Source organism: Leptodactylus fuscus, chromosome 2 (genome assembly GCF_031893055.1).
Source record: "Leptodactylus fuscus isolate aLepFus1 chromosome 2, aLepFus1.hap2, whole genome shotgun sequence".
NCBI lineage: Eukaryota > Metazoa > Chordata > Amphibia > Anura > Leptodactylidae > Leptodactylus > Leptodactylus fuscus.
Genome location: NC_134266.1, coordinates 91,810,955 through 91,834,896, shown reverse-complemented (window position 1 = coordinate 91,834,896; position 23,942 = coordinate 91,810,955). Strand labels below are relative to the sequence as shown.

Sequence of the window (23,942 nt, the reverse complement as noted above, 5' to 3'; positions counted from 1 at the left end):
AAAGACCCCCTACTCTGCCACAGATCTTCATAAGAGTTTCTGACTAACTTGTTGGTAAAGCTTTCTGCTTCTACCTAAAAGTCTCTATTGGTTTTCTCGTGGTAAAATGTAGTTTATGCCAGTCTTTTCCCTTGGAGTTGTCCCTCAAGACGATGGGGAAATTAAACAGCAAGTCAATAAGGACTGGTATAAAAAGAGCACAGGGTGTTTTTGCTGGTTTGTACCCCACAACACCCTCCTGTAAAGTGGGTGTGTTACGCTGGGGCCCCCTGGCTCTTTTTTTTTTTATATAATTTTCAGAAGAAACTGGCATAAGTTATAGCCGAAACCTATACAAGCTTCTAGCTGGCATAGATTGGAGTGCCTGGCACAAGAAGGGCAAGCAATGCTCCCATTCTAATAATGCTCACGTGCCTCTTAATAAATTAGGTGAACCTTCATATTGTTGCACAGAGGATCAAAACTGGCATATGAAATGGCTGTCTTGTGTCTGGGTGTTCTTGCTATTGCATCAATCTGTAAAAAAGTTTTTGCAATGTTTTTACATTTTCTTGTAACTGGTAAAATACTAATCCATTTCTTCCTAAGTGGTAACCAAACAACAGTCAGCCACAACAAAACCTGCAAGCCACCCTGAGACCATGGTATCACATACACAAACACCTACAGGCTACTTACATGGTCTAAGGTGTCCTGACAACCCTGAAGGAAGACATACTAGAGACCATCTGAGGACAGGCTCGCATCTGCACCTGGCTCTCCGCTGTCCGAGTTCTGCTGGGGGATCCGAACGGCAGAGAGCTAGACCACAAAACAGAATATAACTGGGTCTGACGTTTTTATACTGAAACCAGTATTCCTCCAAGCAGCAACTTTTTCCTATGGCAGTTTCAATTTAAGGGGAAAAAAAAAAAAACTCCAGAGCCATCCGTGTGTCAGCTGTTCTAGTCTTCCAATGGACCACAATAATGCACACAACAGATCAGATGTGAACATAGGCAGGAAAATTGGCATATGTAAATAAGTTCCTGGGTCCTGTACAATTCATTCATCCGATGACTGACCAAAAACACATACACAGCACCCCAATGGCTACTGTGTGCAACTTCTGTTTCATTAACCTTATTTGATAGACGCATAAGCAACGGGAAAGGAAAAGGACCTATTCTAGGGTTGTTTTTCTATGTGAAGGGCAAGTTGTAGTTTTTATTAGTACCAATGTCTGGTATGTACTCTATTACGGCACTAAGCATTAACTATAAGCTCAGCGCGACGCAATGGTATAGCACAGCATGGAAAAAGGGTTAAATGTATTTTCCTATGAAAGCCAGTCACACATTTATGATTTATTTAGTGGATCTTCCATAAAAGTCTTGTGCAAAATCACCTTTAAATGAATTCTTTATCCATTTCTATAGGTTGTTTTATTTATCTTGTAGACTGCAGTTGTCACGCAATAGTTAAAGTCAATGAGTTGAGCTGGTCTCACAGTCTTCGTATTTCTTCCTGGTGTCACTTGCATCTTCCCCTTTCCACCCTTCCCTTACAAAGACACACAAACAGAACTAGATAGCAAAGCAAATTTCATGCTGCATTTTCAGTGCATGTTTGCTGTATGTACCAAGACGCTTGCATCAGATATATTGCTATACCCACAATCACTCAGGGGGGTAAATAGTGTCCACATGAACCTCCCATCTAACACACATGACAAAAACACGACAAAATGTTATATATAATATCTGTTACATGAGCTGAATATATAGCCAATGAATCATAGGTGACGTGTCTCTTTAAAGACAATTAGACTAGTGAATTGGACTGTAGCCATAGTGGCTAAAAGTATATGCACCCCTTGGTTAAAGGATGCCCTCTTCATTTTGTTAGACACATACACCTCTTCACAAATTCCAAGATTTACTGACAAGATAAATTATCGCAGGCAAAATGACACAAGGTGATCACTCATGTTATAGAGGGCGGCCCTGTCTAGACAAGGGGGGGGGGGGGGGGGGGACGAACAAATCTATTAGCTCTCTGCCTTTTGTATATCAAACAAACCCATATTGTCTATGGCAATTGCCGCAATGTCTACATAGACAACATATTACAAGAGCCAGCACTCCCATCTTATCTTACTACTACTGTCTAAATAAGGAAACAGTCGACTAGATGAAATGCTCATTGCAGGCTTCACGTGCTCCAATATCCGTGACAGGTGTCCCTGGCACTGCCTCCGGCCATACACAATACTGATTGGACCAAACAGCTGTCAAGTGTTCATTGTGCCTGTCAGTCAAACACACTTGTGCTCCTCTTCTATAGGACACAGGACCTAATCCCATCATATCAGAAAACCTACAAGCTATATGTCCTGTCACTTGTATCATGACCGCTACGCAAGAACAACTTCCTTTTCCAACGACATTACGACATCCACTTCTCTGTAAAGGGGAAACACTTTAATTTATGTCTGTATACCTCCAGCATTACATCGGTAACACAAGCTAAGAGTCCACGGCTCCGGTTACCCTCACTGATACTGGTAATGATCTACTGTTGTAACAGACCTGGTTACCGACACACACATTGACCAAGGGGGGATATAGAACAAGTGACAGGCCTTAATAAAGGGCTTGTCCAAGCTAATATTTTATTTTATAATGAGGCCAAGGGGGGTGAAAATAAATAAAGACACTCCCAGTGCAGTCCAGTCCTGCAGCCCCATTGTATTCCAGAGGAAGTCCCGCTGCACATGGTCGCTGAGGCCAACCGGCAGAATAAGGAAGGGACCCGGTGACATCACTACCTGTAAGGTGCCTGGGTGCCCTCCTGTAGCCACTGATTGGTGGAAGGGACACGCGATGTAACACCCGGCGAGGAATTTCACTGAATAGGACTGGACCATGCTGGTTGGCACTGGAGCATCGGAGACAGGAGGAAGTAAGGTTTTCTGTTTTGTTTTCCTCCCCCGGTCTAATTAGAAAATTAACTACTCAGAAGCTGCTACTCCTAATTCACACAGCCATGTCTGGGCTAGGGAGCATAGTCCATGTAACCACACCATTGTTCTGAATAACAGTGGCTTGTCTCAACTGACCTCACAAGCCTAGTGACAGGACTGTGAGCAGAGTTCAGGTTCTTCCGGAACGCACATCATCATCAGCTGTGAGTTCAGACAAGCCACCATATCACATGGACCCTGATAAACAACCACTTACATAATAACCGGGCTACTACAGCTTGCAGTCTATGGGAACATTTATAATATACAGCTTCCCGTCACCTACACCCTGCCCTCATGTCGGTCAGACAGGGCACTGAGCATTGAGTCACCTGTCACCTCCACACACCCACCAGCCTTTGCCATGTCCTCCATGCAGCTCTGCTTTCCTCACATGACTTGGCAGCCAACCCGCGCCCTCTTCACCTTCCTTATTATTGAAAATCTTCGCCAGGACCCAGCTTAGAGACATGGGCTTCTGTAACACCTATCGGGGCCTGCATTACATTTAATGCTATGTCACACAGTGTCCAGGGCTTCTGGGAGGGGGTTGTAATAGCTCTTATACAATCACAGATATAAGATGTAGCCCAACAAGAGTCTGGATTTCACACCACTGACACCAGCCCTTGTTTACTATGAACCTGGATTTTGGATTTCACACTGCTGTTTCAGATATTGGCCCTACCCACCAGGGATCCAGAGCTCATTCTAGTCCACCATAAATCTAGACCTCATACCACCACCAAAAACAGATGTCTAGGTCCACTATGAATGTAGGTTTTATGACCATGGTGCTCAAACAACCGTCACAGCCACAGACCCCAGTCCACAAATATGGACCTCAATTTACTGCTATCAATTCTGGATCTCAAAGCACCACCACAGGCACTGATACTAGTTCATCATGAATCTTAGTATTATACTACCACAGACATCAGCCACGAGATCACCAACAATTTTGATCTCTTACTACCGACATAGACAGCAGCCCCTGGGTCACAATAAATTTGGGCCTATTACTATAAGAGATACCACAGATACTGGACCTGGCCCACCACGAGTCTGAATCTTCTATTATAGATACCACATTTCTAACTGTTATACCACAGATACTTGACCTGGCCCACCACGAGTCTTAATCTTATGCCATAGATACTGGTCCACCACGAGTCTGAATCTTATGCCAGATCCTTGACCTGGTCTACTGAGAGTCTGAATCTTATACCACAGATACTGGTCTACCACTACTAGTCTAAATCTTATACCATAGATAGTGGACCTGGTCCACCGCAAGTCTGAATCTTATACCACAGAGACTGGACCTGGTCCACCGCGAGTCTAGATTTCATCTTTACCCCAGGTCCCCCTGGTTTGCACATGACATTTCTGAGACACCAGAACGATTATTAGCGATCCTCCATACATAGCACTCATGTGATGACATAACAGACCATCCGGGACCATCTGCTCCCTATTGTCACAAGGTGCCCCACCTCCATGCCCCCACATTTACCTTCAAAGCAAATTTCTCTCCAGTCTTTTTGCTGAAGATCTCCAGGACTTTGCCGTTGATGCCCAGTCCCAGCACCTGGTTGGTGACCTTGTAGTCATCAGTGATGGCATTCTTCTTTATGGGTAGGGCAGACTTATACTGGGGTGGCGCCTGCTGCTGTTGTTGCTGCTGCTGAGGGGGGTTGAGGAAAGGGTGCCCCGGGTTCATCATCATGGATCTTATACGTAAAGTCACCTTCCACAAAAACTAGCGGGAGTACACGTCCCAGTAACCGGCCTGGACCGAGCGATCGCCTAATAAAACTAGCAGGACATGAACAACGAGAGCACCGACCAATCGAGGGCCCCTAACAATCTCTGGGTCCCTACAGACGAGTGGGGGAGGGGCCCCCTGAACCTTCACACCGGACAGCGACTACAAAGTGACCCGAAGTCCCGGACAGCAAAGCCCGCTAGGCTGGAAACAGCTGGCCGCCTCGATAAGAACTCCCCGCAGCACTCCGGCTCCCGCGCCGCTCCGCACCGACTACTCTATGGAACGTTAAGCACTGCTACCAAACGTTCCAACGCCGGATCACTTCCACTGTGACGTCACAGCCTCGTATTCGATTTTGGCCTCCGCTCTTAAAAGGGCAACTACTACTCTTAAAGCGGCAACACTAACAGTGACTTTAGCAACACCTGTAACACTGAAGCAGCTATAAAGTACATATAGGCGGTGAATAGGATAAGGATACAATTAACTAGAAACTTATCAAATGAACACTACTAATACATCAGGGGGCTTATGAAACTAGCTAAAAATAATTGCCTTTGTTGCCTTCAGCGAGAAATCACTGCGCTGCTTTTATTAGAAACAGTGCACTTGGAAAAATGAAAGCTGAGCTGTGATTGGTTGGTATAGACAAGCAATATTATTCTCAATTTACAGTAGGATTATGTCAGCATGTTGAGGCTGGGTTTATGAATATGTTTAGTCTGAGCGTCGTTGTTATTGTGACAGTAATCTGATGTCACAGTATTGGTAAATAAGTCTATAGAGTATCGCATACCTCCCAACTTTCAAAGAACAGAAATAGGGACAAAATGTGCGGTGTGCTATGTGCGCCGTGGCAAATTTAGCCCCACCCACTTTTAGGCTGACTCCACCCATTCTCATTCATTTTTCATGTGCCCCCACACAGTATAATCCTCCTAGAATTGCCGCCTCCATCTTCTTCAGGAAAGGCCTCTCCCTGTGTCTTCTTCCGTCCTGGGTTTCAATCTTCTAGGCATGCGCAATGTGGCTGCTTACATCAGCTTACTGTGTAAGCGGCCATTTTCTTGTGGCTGCCAGACATGCGCAGACGGCTCTGCTCGAGGCCCGATGGCAGAGCCGACTGCGCATGCCTAGGAGATTGAAACCCAGGACGGAAGAAGACGCAGGTAGAGGCCGTTTCTGAAAAGGATGAAGGCGGCGCTGGAGAGTTCTCTTGCAACATTGGGGATGCCCCCAGTGCTGTTTGAGCACTGAGGACCGCCCCCAGTGCTGCGAGAGAACTCATTTGCATACAGATGAAAACCGGGATTTCAACTGAATGGCGGCGCGAATAAGATATCTAAAAGTAGGAGAAGAATAGCTTTTCTTAAGGCTATTCCTACGTGTGATTGAGAAAAAATGTGATTTCAATGATAGAATCCCTTTAAAGGGGCTCTATCAGCAAAATTATGCTGATAGAGCCCCACATATACGTGAATAGCCTTTAAAAAGCCTTTAAAAAGGCTATTCAGGCACTGCTAAAGTTATATTAAACTACCCCTGTTTTAAAATAAAACCCTAAAGTGTTGGGACAAATAATTTTAGCTGCCAGGTTAATGATTGTGAGACAGTGGAAATATGCGCCCTGCCTGACAATAGGAGAACTAATTCGTCATGTTGATTTGGCATTCACCCTGGAGCGGATGCTGGCTTCAAAGAATCACACCTTCCCCCGTTTTCGTTCTAGATGGGCATTGTGGTTTTCTTTCATGGAGAATAGAACGGGCTCCCCCACTCAGGCCTTTTACCCTCCTGCAGCGACCCCTTGACTTGGGCCGGGGCCGATAGTCATTACGCTCACTTGCTTATACAGTGGGGCAAAAAAGTATTTAGTCAGTCACCAATAGTGCAAGTTCCACCACTTAAAAAGATGAGAGGTGTCTGTAATTTACATCATAGGTAGACCTCAACTATGAGAGAAAAAATGAGAAAACAAATCCAGAAAATCACATTGTCTGATTTTGTAAGAATTTATTTGCAAATTATGGTGGAAAATAAGTATTTGGTCAGCAACAAAATTTCATCTCAATACTTTGTTATATATCCGTTGTTGGCAATGACAGAGGTCAAACGTTTTCTGTAAGTCTTCACAAGGTTGGCACACACTGTTGTTGGTATGTTGGCCCATTCCTCCATGCAGATCTCCTCTAGATCAGTGCTGTTTTGGGGCTGTCGCTTGGCAACACGGACTTTCAACTCCCTCCAAAGGTTTCTATAGGGTTGAGATCTGGAGACTGGCTAGGCCACTCCAGGACCTTGAAATACTTCTTACAAAGCCACTCCTTCGTTGCCCTGGCAGTGTGCTTTGGATTATTGTCATGTTGAAAGACCCAGCCACGTTTCATCTTCAATGCCCTTGCTGATGGAAGGAGGTTTGCAATCAAAATCTCATGATACATGGCCCCATTCATTCTTTCATGTACCCGGATCAGTCGTCCTGGCCCCTTTGCAGAGAAACAGCCCCAAAGCATGATGTTTCCACCCCCATGCTTTACAGTAGGTATGGTGTTTGATGGATGCAACTCAGTATTCTTTTTCCTCCAAACACGAAAAGTTGCGTTTCTAACAAACAGTTCCAGTTTGGTTTAATCAGACCATAGGACATTCTCCCAATACTCTTCTGGATCATCCAAATGCTCTCTAGCAAACTTCAGACGGGCCCGGACATGTACTGGCTTAAGCAGTGGGACACGTCTGGCACTGCAGGATCTGAGTCCCTGGTGGCGTAGTGTGTTACTGATGGTAGGCTTTGTTACATTGGTCCCAGCTCTCTGCAGTTCATTCACTAGGTCTCCCCGCGTGGTTCTGGGATTTTTGCTCACCGTTCTTGTGATCATTTTGACCCCACGGGGTGAGAATTTGCGTGGAGCCCCAGATCGAGGGAGATTATCAGTGGTCTTGTATGTCTTCCATTTTCTAATTATTGCTCCCACAGTTGATTTCTTCAATCCAAGCTGGTTGCCTATTGCAGATTCAGTCTTCCCAGCCTGGTGCAGGGCTACAATTTTGTTTCTGGTGTCCTTTGACAGCTCTTTGGTCTTCACCATAGTGGAATTTGGAGTCTGACTGTTTGAGGGTGTGCACAGGTGTCTTTTTATACTGATAACAAGTTTAAACAGGTGCCATTACTACAGGTAATGAGTGGAGGAAAGAGGAGACTCTTAAAGAAGAAGTTACAAGTCTGTGAGAGCCAGAAATCTTGATTGTTTGTAGGTGACCAAATACTTATTTTCCACCATAATTTGAAAAAAAATTCTTACAAAATCAGACAATGTGATTTTCTGGATTTGTTTTCTCATTTTGTCTCTCATAGTTGAGGTCTACCTATGATGTAAATTACAGACGCCTCTCATCTTTTTAAGTGGTGGAACTTGCACTATTGGTGACTGACTAAATACTTTTTTGCCCCACTGTATATGATTTGTGACCTCTGTAGGACATGTGCCGGTTTGCTCTAGGATCTGCAGAGATGTTTTGTGCTATAGTTTTGTTGTTTTACTTTTGCCCTTACAGTTATTATTTTTTGTTTTTTCTACCAAAGGTTTTCCCTTGTGCCCTGTCCCGCGTCCCTATTCCCTTATTCCCCTCTTCCCTACCCTTTGCTCACATGGTTTTCCCTTTTCCTACTGATTTGTGATTGACATTAAGAGGGTTGTTTCATGCCAATTACCTTTGATCCAATGTTTGTGGGCATTGTTACCTTCCCCTTGTATTCAATGTTTTGTGATATGATTATCCTTTTGTAATGAAAAATTTCTTTCTCAATAAAAATCAAATTTAAAATAAATAAATAAATAAAATAAAACCCTAAAACAGAATATGTTCAACTTACCGAACGTGCACGGGGGGGCAGGCATTCAGGGTCCAACGTCATCTTCAGCCACGCCTCCTCTTCCAGCGATGTCCTCGGGTCCCGTATAACTAGCGAACTGACATTGATGAAAAATGGCGCGGGTGCATGCACAGTAGCATGCTGCTTTTACTACTGCCCATGCGCCCACGCCATTTTTTTTAATCAATGTCAGTTTCGAGTTTTTTTTATCAATGTCAGTTCGGGTCCTGTCTAACTAGGGAACTGACATTGATAAAAAATGGCGCGGGTGCATGCGCAGTAGCATGCTGCTTCTACTACTGCTACTGTGCATGCACCCGCGCCATTTTTTATCAATGTCAGTTCGCTAGTTAGACGGGACTCGAGGACATCGCTGGAAGAGGAGGCGTGGCTGAAGATGATGTAGGACCCTGAATGCCCACCCCCCGTGCACGTTCAGTAAGTTGAATATATTCTGTTTTAGGGTTTTATTTTAAAACGGGGGGTAGTTTAATATAACGTTACCGGTGCCTGAATAGCCTTTTTAAAGGCTATTCACGCGTATGTGGGGCTCTATCAGCATGATTTTGCTGATAGAGCCCCTTTAAGGTTGACGTTTTGGGACTTTATACCCAACTATAATAGTTTTGTTAAACTCATTTTATTGAACACACAGTGCAAAGCAGTATATACTACGACAAAGGATATAGAATATAAGTCGATGCAAACTGTAAAATACAGACATCTTTGCAGGATAATAAGTCAGGACATATATAGAAAGAAAAATCTGATAATTTCTAAAGATTACTGTTGAAGCAAGGGAGTTTATCTACAACCATTACAACCATGTGTTAAACCTTCTTCATTGCAAATGTCTTTTGAAACTAAAAACATAACAAACCAAACAATGTACATGTAGTATGTGGTATAGACGCATGTTTTAGACAAAGTGCTTGGAGGAAGTTTCAGAAGTTCTGAAACACGTCTGAATCAGAACCAAAACAGGGGTGGTTCTTGGTGAACTGCCCAAAATTTCAGTGAGCTATCAGCACGAGGTTTCTAATCTAGAGGAGAACTCGACCCTCAGACACCAGGGAGAGGGAATATGAAATGCTTCACACACTCTTGTAAATTTATGGGGACAACTTCTATGGTTGTACACCTACATCCATGTGTTGTTAACTAATTTCTTCCATTGTTTGACAGTCATGAGTTTATCATACATCCATATAAGCGCTATAGCCTTCCTAGCAAGACCTTAACCTGTCCAATCATTTGTCCCCAGTCCCCAGAAGTGTCAGGTAGCCACTTATACCCATTCCTATTGAAATAAACATGCACACTTGGCAGACCCTATCACGTGTATGAGGGAGCCTGTGATCACCCTGATAGCTATTCAAGATGGATGAGCACATATTATATAACCAAAACCACCCTCTAGCAGTTCTTCAATGTGCAACCGGCTGTCTTTAGCTGTTTGTGATCTATAATGTCAAGAAAATATTATTCAGAAAAAATAGCTTCCAATGCTGATGTGAAATGACCTTAATGTTGATGACTTTTAGGAAATATTTCCACTGTAACGCATGCTATAGATGATTGTACCTAGAAGGTGAATGTGCTTTAGCACAAGACCATAAAAAAAATTGCTGAATGATGATACTGAAAATTGTACTAAACAGATCACATGGAGAAACCGCTGAATGACATAAACACTCTGTATTACTGAATGTTATAGAGAACAGAACACAGTATATTATTCACCGTGTACATGAGTGAGTCTTAACACATGTAAGAAGAATTAAAACAATGGATGTAAACAAGAACAAGGCCTGAATCATCAGGACTCAGCCAAATGATCTGGAAGGATGAGCAAGTACCTAAGTGGTTCCTGAGCAAAAGACAACATCTGACATATCAAAGTACCTGCAGGAGGCCTCACTAGTGTCACTTCCAAGACATAGCTTACAGTCTTGAGCGCAGACATGTCAATTGTAAGACTATTTCCATCTTTCAGCTAGGAGAAGGATGCCAAGGAAAAAAGATGCCACAGACTTCAGAAAAGAATTGTTTGAACACGAGTCATGTTTCTCTATCCCAGGTACAAGATGGAAAGGATGATATGAATGTCGCGGATAGTGTCTGTAATTCCATGACTCAAATGGTTATGTTCAAGACAAGAACATAATGTTTTAATACTTCTTCCTACTGGACACCAGGCTTGTTCATTTAGTTCTATTAGTTCTCTCAGGATCAATCCTGCACCTTAACTGGTCTACAATATCGATACCTGAACTATCTCTCATATTAATACATCCAAGAGCCATGTTACTAAAACAGTGTGCATAAAACAGCATTTGTGTACTGTTCATGCCTCCACAGCCACATTTACAGCTGACAGTGGGCAGGGGCTGCAATACGGACAGGAATAGGAATACATGGTCATTTGCATGTGGCCACAGAAGTGAAAAACACAGTTAGCACATCAGCAATGCACACATGAGACCTAAATCTGTAATACATACTATGATGACCATTGGTAATGTTCTGCACCATTTTCTACATTTCTGAAGTCAATCTACCTTGTTTGGCATGGTATTGTGTCGTAACCCAGATGAAGGGAACCAGAGTAGTAACTTGCCCATGGAAATACCGGGAAAGCATTTAAACTTTATGCAGAAATTGCCCTTACAGATTTTTCATTGGGGCTTCAAGCTAAACCTCTGCCCAAGATAATGCCACATATTATTATTATTATTATTATTATTATTATTATTAGAATTTGTATTAATGTATATGACACAATGAATACTTGGAAAATTCCTGAATTTAAACCTCCCTTTGACAACACTCACACGTACCTTTCTAATACTATCAATTTTCTCACTTATTTTCATCTTATTATTTTCTAAAAAAAAAAAAAAAAAAACTTTATTAATTTATTTAAAAAAGATATGCAGCAAGAAATGTTAAAGAAGGGACACACAAAACCATTGCACCTCACTCACGCATTATTACTGAACCTGTACCCAAACATAATGGTGCTGTCAGTAATAATCATGTTACTAATAACACACTAATACTAATCATAATATTTTTCCAGTTTATAAAATAATGGCTAACATTTTTATAAAAAATTTAATTTTTCCATTATTGTGACGTGTAAGGGTATGTTCACACTGCGGAAATGGAAGAGGTATTTTAGGTGGATTTCCCTATCAAATTCATCTTCAAGTTCCATCTCTCTGCTTTTCACTCTCTGATTATGGTCAGATTTATGGGGCCATTCAGTGGAGAAGCTCATGCTGCAGAGTCTGTAGCTGAATCAGATCAAGATCAAAGAGATGTTCTGCCTCCTATTGAATATAATGGAAGCAGATTTATGTATAAACTTGACATTGATTTTGAGGTGGAATCCACCTCCAAATCAGCCCCAAATTCCAAAGTGTGAACATACTCTAGGACGCTGGCATGCCTCTAATTGCAACTTTGCAGCAACATTCTTTCTTTCCATATTTAGATCCTGGCACTTTGCTGCTTGCTCTACGTTGGAATCAGTCTCCACAGAGACTGGAGTAAACAAGCAGCTCCAGACAGACAATAAGTCAGAAGAACTTAGTTCATGCAAGCATGTGGTTCTGCAAGTTCATTTGTTCTGCGACCACCTCTATTACTTTACACTACACTACAGTTTCACAGTCTGTTGTTTTGATCCGACACAGAAATATGTAACAGTCAGAATGACTGATACTGTTGGAACACTTTCCATTTGTATCAGTTATGATTGACTGCAATGTAAAGGGGGTTAGATTAGGTCATTAGGCTAAGGCTAGGTCATCAATATCAGATCTGTGGGGTACCGATACCCAGCACCTCCACTGATCAGCTGTTCTCAGCAGCTGATACACTGAGAATGGAGCAGGAAGCAGACAGCTCTGTTCTTTGTGTAGTGGCTGTAACCTGGTCTGAAAATTCTACAAAGAGAACAGAGCAATTGGCTTCCTGTTCATTCTTTGTGAATCAGCAGCTTAAAATAGCTGATTCATGGGGGTGCTGAGTGTCTAACCCTCACCAATCTGATATTGATGATCTATCCTTATAATGATCAATATTTTAAGCCTGGAAACCCCATTTAAGAAAAGACATGGAAAATCCCTTCTCTTGCCTTTAAAAATTGCAGTGTAAAGCTACTGTGTTTCTCTGCTCCTAGATAATTCAAGCGTATACACTATTAACAACTAATATATCCAGCTATCTTTAGATATAGAGAAGTCAAAATTTAAAGGATCAACAATATCAGTTCCTTTGAATGGGAACTGAGTTTCAGTAACCCGACACAGTAGCTAGAGGATGGAGCTTTGTTTTTCTGGCTTCATACATTGTATTACTTCTAGAAGTCATGGCTCCTGCTATCATTTGATTGTTGAGGGGGGCCAAGGGTTAACCCCATGGTGACCAAGATTGATGGTACCTGAATGTCCACTTCAAAATGTCATATTTCCAGGACAAGTAAGCATGTATTATGTGATAGTTTATGTTTAATCTTTTTCTGCATTCAGATTGAGATTTCATATGGTACCCAAACAGGACCAATAGCGGCTAAATTTTAAGTTTTAGAGGGAGTAAAATAGACAAAAATAGTGTACAATAAAAAGTTTCTTATTTTTTCCATTTGTAAATCAATGTTATACATTTGAAAAAAACTAATTCATAATAAATTCTCCCATTCTCCTTTTTACAATGAAGCCAAATATGTGTATTTTTTTTTTTTTACAAATCTACATTATTTCTGTAATGGATATCTCCCACCATTATTTGTTATTTGTTTTGAATGCTACATTTAGTAATTTTTGTGACCAATAACTGATCATTTCAACTCCCTGGAGCTTCAACCAGTTCTGATAGCCCACTGTCTCTAAACAGGACCTCTTATGTCCTCTAAGATATGGCATGTTATATACTGCAGCAGTGCCAGAGGGGCCAACCATACAGCCCCTCTGACAATGAAGTGATATCACTAGCTGAAACTAACAGCATTGATATCTCTGGAACTGCAGCAGAACAGAAAGTGTGCTGAATTCACACACAGGAGAGGTCCTTTCTAAAGGGTTTGTCCTAGAAGTTAAAAACAAGATACTCCCTACTTACTGAATAGGTGGGTAACTTGCTGATCATGGGGGGTCTCACCAATGGAAGCTCCACCGATAACAATAACTGGTGTTTTTGCAGACCCAATGTGAATGGAGAAGCTGGTTCTCCATTAATTTCAGCCTAATAGTAAATAGCCATGAGGATGACTGATGCTCTATCCTCTCCTGAGACATTTAGTCACAGGTACTATAAGTGTCTACATGACATATGTATATGATACTACTACACAGTCTCTCATACCCCTGTAGTGTGAAACTACCACACTACAGGGGTATGTATTAATATGTCATTATACCGATTCTTTGATAGGCAAATTCAAATATTGAGATGATTTGGATCCCTATTATTATTTCTCTTACTTGTATAGCGCCAACATCACACGGTGCTTTACAGACATTGTCTGTAAAGGAGATGGTGTTTACATAGGTGAGAGACTGTGTAGTAGTATCATATACATATGTCATGTAGACACTTATAGTACCTGTGACTAAATGTCTCAGGAGAGGATAGAGCATCAGTCATCCTCATGGCTATTTACTATTAGGCTTGTTTTTCCAGTTTACCCACAAATCCAATGACCCAGGGAGGGAGAACTGCAAATACTTTTTAAAAGATCTATCTTTATGCATTGAACTAAAGTAACAGATAGTAGCCCATATTCCTTACACTTCTCTCCCACGCCTCTTGTTCATATCTGGATGACACTGCATTGGATGACATCAGGGCCTAGATCTTAGCAAGTATTGGGAACAAGGAGGATATGTATATAATCTGATTTTGGCATGGAATTTCTTTTCCTGAGACACAGTATATTAGGGAACTGTTTTGCATAATGCTGTCCATCTGTTAGGGATTTACTAGGACAGCAATTCCCCAGTACCTGTTGAAAACCCTGGGGCGGGACACAAGAGACAGTGAACCCTAAGCTGAAGCCCCCAACTGTCCCTTCCTATTGCCAGGCCCTATCCTACGTAATAGGCGACAACTTGGAGATGATCCCTTCCTTTATAAGTGATACACAAAATGCAGACAAGACGGACAACAACAAAGGGATATCAGCTAGTCAAGGGTCAGGAAACAGTCGAGCGATGCAGTGTCAAATCGGAGTCCAAAGAAAAGTCAGTAGGGAAAGCCAGAGGTCAAGGATTAGAATGCAAGCAAAAATAGTGACAGCAAAAAGCAAGTACGCACAAGGCAATAGCAAGCACTGGTATGAATGACAGCCAAGACTAAATAGGGAGGAAGAACCCGCCCAGAACCTGATAGGAAGGCAGGCTGTCAATCACAGGGCAAGGCAAAAATTAACTACTTAATGGACAGAGGCAACAAGGGCAGAAGACAAGTGTGGTGCAAATTCAAGGGCAGAACTAGTGCCGTGTTCACACAGTGCAACTAAAAACTTTAAGCAAATTATCAAACTGCACACGCCTCCTGCGGCGCAGCATGCGAGCAAAGGGTGGCGCAGAGACCCAAACAGGCAGAGTTGTTACACCATCATTTTACAGTAAAATATGGTACAATGTGCTATTTTTTTCCTGCATTTTTGATGTAGCCTTCAGTGCAGATGTGAACACACTTTTTCCATTTTGGATAATGGATTGAACACTGCTCCTTGGTTTGCTCAAAGTTTGGGATAAGTTTTAATAATTCACAACTTTATTTATGACCTGTCTGGTGAGTTCTTTGGTTTTCATGATGCTGTTTGTTCACTAGTGTTCTCTAACAAACCACTGAGGCCTTCACAGAACAGGTGTATTTATACCTAGACTAAATTACATACAGCTGGACTCTATTAACTAAGTGACTTCTGAAGACAATTGTGTGCACTGGAATTTATTTAGGGGTATTAGAGTACAGGGGGCTGAATACTTTTGCATGTCACACTTTTCAGATTTTTATTTGATTACAATTTTGAAAACCATGTGTCATTTTCCTTCCACTTTACAATTATCTGCTACTTTGTGTTGGTTTATCACTTACAATCTCAATAAAATACATTTAAGTATATGGCTGTAAGGTGTTAAAACGTGAAAAAGGGGTTCAAGGGGTATGAATATTTTTGCAAACCACTATATGTTTTGTTTTGTGGAATAACGTATACAACTACATTATTCTATACAGATACATCTGGTAAAACATTTAAAAACAAGTGGTATATGTTTTTGTCTTGTCTTCAGTTTTGTTTTGTTTTTTGTTTTTTTTTTAAATAGGAGTCTATGGACAATGTATGCCTCTGTAAGTCTGCACAGTGGTATATGTTGTAGGTATTTGCCAGAAACGTCTTGTCACCGCCAACATGCATTGCAAACACAGTGCAAAAGCCTTTTACTTTGATAACAAAACATCTGGGGTTTTTTTTTTAGTCTATCACTTATTTAGAACTTTGCCCAGCTTGGCCTTTATTGGGTTAGGCTTTTAAATAACTTACTTGCTTTGGCAAATTATTGTAAACAAATTATGGTAAAAATAAATTGTATAACATTACTGACTAGAATGTGAGATTACATGAAATGTTCTGAAAGTGGTCAAACACTGCCCAGCCTTAATGCTTCTCCGAAAAAAGGAAAGCCACCCACAACATTTCAAGTAGACCATTTTGCTTACGTAAAGCCGCCAATTATGGAATTAGCCAAAAACATCCCGGCCCTAATGTCCTGACTAGTTTTATATTAGTCTATGGATAAGATGTCATAACACTTAAAAGAAGTCTTATTTTATGCCAACTCTTTTCATACTATTAACATTAAAAAGGATTTTCTGATTTCACAATGTTGATGACCTGTCTTTATGACAGACCATCAATATCAGAGTGGTCAAGCTTTGTTTCTAGGCTCCTCACCCACTGATGTGGGTATTATAGCTATAGCCCATCTGTTTGAAAGGGGCAAGACTGTTATACTCTTCACAGTTGCTACTAACCAATGGCATTTGAGTAGATGGATCCATGTATGGGTACCTAATTTTGCTAATGTTGACTTAGTCTAACATCCCTGAAGGCCTCTAAGTATAAAGTCAATATTGTTGCTCCAAATCACCCCTTCTGCTACTTTGCGTCTTAACTGGTATGACATCACTGGCAATAACACTGCTCAGTTCTTGTGAGAGTCTATCTAACCTATTATATGGTAAAAAAATAAAATAAAAAATAAAAAAATCCTCTTCTACTATTTTGCCTCCACTGCAGAGAGTAGCCAAGGTGTAGCCATACTGCATTCTTCTGGGTAAAATAGACAACCTTCATTTCTCTTGACATGTGGGCCAAGTCTGTGAGCAAGTGATTTGCTCTTTAGCTGTTTTCTCTTACTTCAGGGGCTGAAATCTCTATGAGGTCTTACAACATAACTACTATCTGTTCCGTTTGGAGCTCTCACTATACACTCACTATACACATCAGTTTCTCCAAACTAGAAATCCTCCTTCGAACCTATTATCTGCTTAACCCTTTCTCACTAGGTGCCATACTATTATTTCGTGCAAAGCATGTAGTTAACATTCAGCGCCGTACTATTACGATGCTGTAAAGCTGGGAACAAGAGCCGTATAACACAGCTGAGGCCTGGAAATAGCCACTAGAGTTGGAAGATACTCCTCAGGTGCTCAATAGCAATCACGGCATCCAGGAGGACTGGGGGGGCAAAGATCGCCCACCCCCTACCACCCCTCAGATCCCCGATAAGCTTGCTGGATCCAAGGAATTCCATGGCAGCCAGGAGGCTGAGCAACAACAATGTTCAATGTGCTGCAATACTAGAACACACCTCTCAACTTTCAAAGAACAGAAAGATGGATGGAATGTGTGGTGCCCAGCCCACTTCTACTTTGACTTTGCTCATCCTCATCCATTTCTCTTTTTGGCCCCCACAGTTTAATGACTCCCTTCAGCTACCCCCATTGTTTAATGTCCTCCTCCATCTGCCCCAGTTTAATGTCCACCTTCATTTGCCCTAGTTTAATGTCCCCTTTCAGGTGCTCTCAGTTTAATGTTCCCCTTCATCTGCCACCACAGTTTATTGTCCTCCTGTCCCCCTCATCTGGCCACCCAGTTTAATGTCCCCCTCCTCCGCTCTTCCTCCATCTGGTCCCACAGCCTAATGTCCCCCTCATCTGACCCCCCAAATTTAATGTCCCACTCATCTGGCCCTCATCTTCATTCATAAAAATGAAGATACTCACTTCTCCTTGCTCCCATGCTGCTCTTACAGCTGTCTTTTCTCCCGGGGTTTTCAGGGACCTGAAGGCGTGATGTGAGTGATGTCATCATTTCATGCCTACAGCTGTCAGGGCCAGAGCAAACGGAGCAGAGTGGTGTGACAGGAGCTGTCTGCGGACAAATCCTGCTTCACCATTGTATTCAACTCATTTGCATCCTCTGAATGCATATCAGTTGACACCGAGACATACCTCCCGCTGACCTGGGCAGCGGGACCGTACCCTGGACTATCCTGATGAATCTGGTATTGCAGTACATTGCACTGGGTATCAGCGATCCCAAGTTCAAGTCCCCTTGCAGGTCAGGTAAAAAGCTCAAAAATAACGTTTTTGGGGTTGTTTTTTTTAAAAAAAAATCCACATTTACATTTTAAAAAAATCACATAACGTAAACAAAAAAACAAAAAAACAAACAAGTTAGGTATTCCCTTGTGTGTATAAGCCCCCACTATCCAAAAATAGCAGTATATACCGCAAAGGGAAAAATAATGCATTTTGGTTACCTTGCTTTCCCCAAAAAATAGCGATAAAAAGAGATAACAAAAATAAATATATACCAAACATTGGTACCAATGAGAAGTTCAACTTGCCTTGCAAATAAAGAGGCTTGTCATAGGTATGTCAACAAAACAGAAAAAAGTTATAAGCCTCATAATATGGTGAGCCCAGGAAAATCCTTAATTTTCAAAAAGTGACATTTTATTTGTATAAGCGATGAAAAATAAAAAATCCAATATAAATATGGTATTGCCACAATCATAATGAGCCAATGGACAAAGTTTCTATGACGTATTTAATGCAGAATGAACGGTGTAAAAACAAAATGCAAAAAATTCTGATAGAATTGTTGATTTTTTTTCACATGGACTCCCTAAATGTTAATATGAACTCATCAAAACATTATATGTAACCCAAGATGGTGCACAATGAAACTACTACTCATCATGTAAAGAATAAGCCCTCACATAGCTATGTTGACAGAAAAATAAAAAATGGTAAATTTTGGAATGTGGGTAAGGAAAATATGAAAAAAAAGTCGCCGATCATTAATGTACAAACCACTCTGCATCCACAAAGGGTTAAAGAGGATCTTTCATGTCGTCAGGCACATGCAGTTTTGTATACCGCTAGAAAACCAACAGGGCACTGAATTCAGCACACTATCGGCTTTCCCATTATGTGCCCCGGAACTGGAGATATCGGTGCCGTTAATAACGTTACTAACAGCACTCGTCCATAGCTCTGTACTGTCAGAGGGAGCATTCCTTACCACCCAGCCATGATGCCAAGCTGTGAGGATTTCACCCCGTCCTGGCTGTACTCGTCCATAGACTAGTACTGTGGGGTGTTCTTCACAGTTTAGTGTCATCGCTGGGCAATAAGAAATGCCCCTTCTGACAGTACAAGGCTATGGACAAGTACTGTCAGGCGGGCATTACTCACAGCCCAGCTAGACTCTCAGAAACGCCTTTCTGACGATGGGCAGAGATCGGTAATGGCACCGATATCTCCAGCCCATGGCCACAGAACTTCTTCACTTTTTTTGTAAAGCTGTGTAAATATAAAAACAATGTATCTACTATTTCCTTCATGTGGGACAAAATTTCAATTCACTACCTCGTATCCTTGTAGCAAAACATCATTTTCAGTCAAAATGGTGCCCAAATCTTGTGCCAGTCTATTGTGGCTGCAAGTTATATGAATGTTTTAGTATGGCACTATCCACTCTTCATACTGACTGCTATGGTTAAAGGCCTTAAACTGTGATCCCTCACAAATATAATGAAGCCTTGGAAATACTATATTTAAGGAACTGCTGTAAATTGATATAATAAAGTATAATAAGCTTTGCTGAGCATTAAACACAAAAGATATTTTACATGACAGTAATGGTAACATGTTTTCAAACGTGACCAAAGTAATATTTAGTTATTAAGCAGCACATTTATGACTGTATCATATGTAATGTTGTTATTGACCTGTTGTAGTGATGTTTTATATAATACTTCAGCAATATGCATGTATAATAGTTATATAACCAAATGAAAGATTTTATGGGCACAATATTATATTCATGCTTCATTCACATTACATTGGATGTAATTATATATGTCAGTAACAGGTTTACCTCTCCTCACACTTACATAAACAGAATCTCTAATACATTAACTTCAGAATACAGGAATCATAAGAAAGCTGGGAAGTCATGGGAAATTCAAAATCCCCCAAACTTCCTTACCAGCCCATATTGATGAAAGGAAAAAACAAATATTCAATTGATGACACCCTGTGTTGCTTCATTTCATAGTACTTAAACAGTATGCTGCCCTAAAGATTACTAACAATAAGTGGTGTAACTAGGAATGGCTGGGCCCCAAGGCAAACATTTGACATGCCCCCCTTCCCCTCTGCAGTCCTGCACACACTATTATGCCCCATAGTGGCCACTACACACACTATTATACGCCATAGTGGCCCCTGCACACAGTATTATTGCCCCATAGTGGCCACTACATACACTATTATGCACCATAGTGGCCCCTGCACACACTATTATACGCCATAGTGGCCCCTGCACACACTATTATGCCCCATAGTAGCCCCTACATACACTATTTAGAATCATAGTGGCCCTTGTACATACTATTATGCCTCATAGTGGCCCCTGCACTCTATTATGACCCATAGTGGCCCTTGTATACACTATTATGCCCCATAGTGGCCCCTGCACACACTATTATGCTCCATAGTGACCCCTGCATCCACTATTATGCCCCATAGTGGCCCCTGCACACACTATTATGCCACATAGTGGCCCCTGCACACACTATTATGCCCCATAGTGGCCCTTGTATACACTATTATGCTTCATAGTGGCCCCTGCACACACTATTATGCCCCATAGTGGCCCCTACACACAGTATTATGCCCCATTGTGGACCACCCATGACCTAAATGAAACCTAATTTTTTTTTTATGTAGATTGTGAGCCCCATATAGGGGCCTATCAGTATGTCTTTGTAAAATGGGAGGAAATCCACGCGAACATGGGGAGAACATACAAACTCCTTGCAGATGTTGTTACCCAGGACTCCAGTGCTGCAATGTTAACCAATGAGCCACCATGGTGCCCCTAAATGAAACCTAAATGAAAGCTAACTGCTTTTTAATGTGTATAGGTTTCTGTTTGGGGGGTCCCAAGTGGACTCCCTGAATGGAATCCAGAACGTAGATGTGAACCTTAAGCTGAAGCGGAACAGCTGCGAGTTTTTTTTTTGCAGGTTTTGCTGTCGTTCTTTGAGCTTCAGAAGAAATGTTAAAGTACTTATACTTTATACTCCTTTCTGCTAAAACAACTCCTGACTTTGGGCCGTAAAATGCAGAAAAATTTGCAACAAAAACGCAGATTTTCAGCAATTTATAACTTCAGCTTTATTTATGTTTAATATAAGCAACCTCTATCAAAAATTGTCTGACCACTGTATAAGCAATACTACCTCCAATGCTGCTCCTGCTACCTCTTGTGTCACCCCATCTACCTCATAGATTGTAAGCTCTAGTGAGCACAGTCCCATAGTGTGATCTATTACTCTGTAATGTATCTTTTTTGTCTGTACTTGAACCCTATAATGTGTTGCGGAATATATTGGTGCTATATAAATAAAATGATAATATACAGTATCTTATTTATATAGCGCCAACATATTCCGCAGCACTGTACAATTCGTAGGGTTCAAATACAGACAAAGAGGTACATTACAAAGAAATAGTCACTTCACACAGTGGGACTGTGGGCCCTGCTTGCAAGAGCTTACAATCTATGAGGTAGAGGGGTAACACAAGAGGTAGTAGGGGCATCAAAGGTAGCATTTCTTATACAATGGTCAGACAATTTTGTAATAGAGGTTACTGTCATTACACAAACATAAAACTGTATGAGCCGTCACCAGTCGTGTCCTTTAACATGTGGATGGTGCTTGGACATATAAAGTTAGCCTGAAACAGTATCATATCATGTGGGGTAATGTGGGAGAGGGAACAGTGGATGGTTCATTTTAGGGATTCTAATTTCAGTATGGACGGGTTTACATTAGGAATTGTGATAGGCCTGTCTGAAAAGATGTGTCTTTAGTTTGCGCTTGAAGCTGTAGAAATTGGGAGTTAATCTGATTGTCTGGGGTAGAGCATTCCAGAGAAGTGATGCAACCCTGGTAGAAGTCTTTTGTATATGAGCGTGGGAGATTTTGATAATAGAGAATGCAATTCTTAGGCCATTAAGTGAACAGAGAGCAGGTTGGGCGATAGACAGAGATGAGGGAGGAAAAGTAAGAAGGTGCAGTATTATGGAGAGCCTTGTGGATGAGGGTGATAAGTTTATATTATATTCTGTAAATAAAATGTATTATATTATTAAGATTCGGATAATGCCCATCGCCACTTCCTCAATTGGCTTCTTACAAGGAAAATAACCTTCCACATCACTTACACGTGGTCACCACAGGAGTTACTGTCCAGAATTGTTTCTCTTTTGTATCATTCAGATGTTTTGGCATTTCTTTGATGTCTTTTCTGAGAGTTAAACAAAAGAACCTACTCACCTGTAATGTTGCACCTTGTCTAGATCTTCCTATTCTGTATTTGTCCCTCAAACAATAAGCTAACGTGAGCCAAAGCATTGTTCCATTGCTTTCATCTTAGATGGAGATCACACAAACTGTATTTTTTTTTTGTGTCTTGTTTCTTTTGCTATTTCAATAATCAAGAGCCATTGAAGAAGTTATCGTCACCCTTTAGAAAATACTGCTTTACTTCTCTTATACCTTGTCTGACTACTAATACATTGCAGGAACTCTGTAAGTTGTTAGTGAGTGTTCTTGACAAATACTGTGTAACTCTGGGGTGTGATATTTGCAATAGTGTGATACTTTACCCATGTATGAGAGCCTTACATCTACATTTTTTTCCCTTAGTTTTACAGCACATTCCTTGTGTTGTAAATATTACTTTGCGTACATCTACATTTTACAAGCAGAAAAAATTCCATGTGCAAGGAAAGAGTTAATGTAGACCAAACAGTAATTTTCCTTTTGACTGTTTAAAAGACATGAGTAATCCAGCTCTCAAATTCCTGGATGACGTAATGTGTCTTCCTATCATTGGCCGCACCAAAGTGCAACTGTTTGGACAGACTGCAGTAAGTGATACTTAGGCAGCATTGCATAAGCGTCTTTCTTGGAAAATTTCATCTTTGAGATTTAAGAGGCAGACATTGCTGCAAGACATCTGCCAGATATACATGCACTGTCCAAGTACTTACTACACTGTAACATTGAAGATTTGTCAAAATGTCTTCAACACTTGGTTCTCTTGAAGCTATTACTGCCAAGCAGTACACAACTCTTCCAAACTTTGTATGAAAAAAATGCTGTTGCCTTGTAAAAATGTCTACCTGGTCCATAATAAAGATTTACAAACCTAAAATAGCAGCTGTATTACATGTCAATGGTTTATTGTATGGTGGTACATTTCCCTGTATTTAGTCACATTGGTTTTAAAACTTGCCATCTCTAAGTATACAAAGTCACTTGTCTAAAACTGTCATCTCATACACTCAGGGTCCAGTCACACGAAGGAAAATGGTGAGGAATTTGGTGTGGAATTTCAGCGCTGAAAAAAAGCCTGCTAGCAGAAAAAGGAATCCATTGAAGTCAATGGGAGACTTTTTTTTCAGCGCTGAAATTCCACACCAAATTCCTCACCATTTTCCTCGGTGTGAATGGACCCTTAGGGTACTTTCACATGGAGTTAACACTCCGCTCATTCTGACACGTAAACACGTTCAGAGTGAGCGCAGTAAAACAGAATCCCATTGAGTTCAATGGGTTCGGTATTACGTGCGCTACCCATTGAACTCAATGGGAGGCTTTTTTACCTATTGCTTTCAATGTGATATG

General features: G+C 41.2%; 2 protein-coding genes across 2 annotated transcripts in view; both read right to left on the bottom strand.

Annotated features, from left to right (window-relative positions):
- The window catches only part of MAPKAPK2 (MAPK activated protein kinase 2), a 42,286-nt gene extending 37,188 nt beyond the window's left edge, over positions 1–5,098 (bottom strand). The window contains exon 1 of the mRNA XM_075264181.1: positions 4,521–5,098. Within this exon, the coding sequence (XP_075120282.1) occupies positions 4,521–4,733 (213 nt within the window). The 5' untranslated portion in view covers positions 4,734–5,098. The remainder of the gene's footprint in view (positions 1–4,520) is intronic.
- Positions 1–23,942, bottom strand: part of DYRK3 (dual specificity tyrosine phosphorylation regulated kinase 3) — a 313,386-nt gene that overhangs the window by 172,856 nt on the left and 116,588 nt on the right. The window lies entirely within an intron of this gene.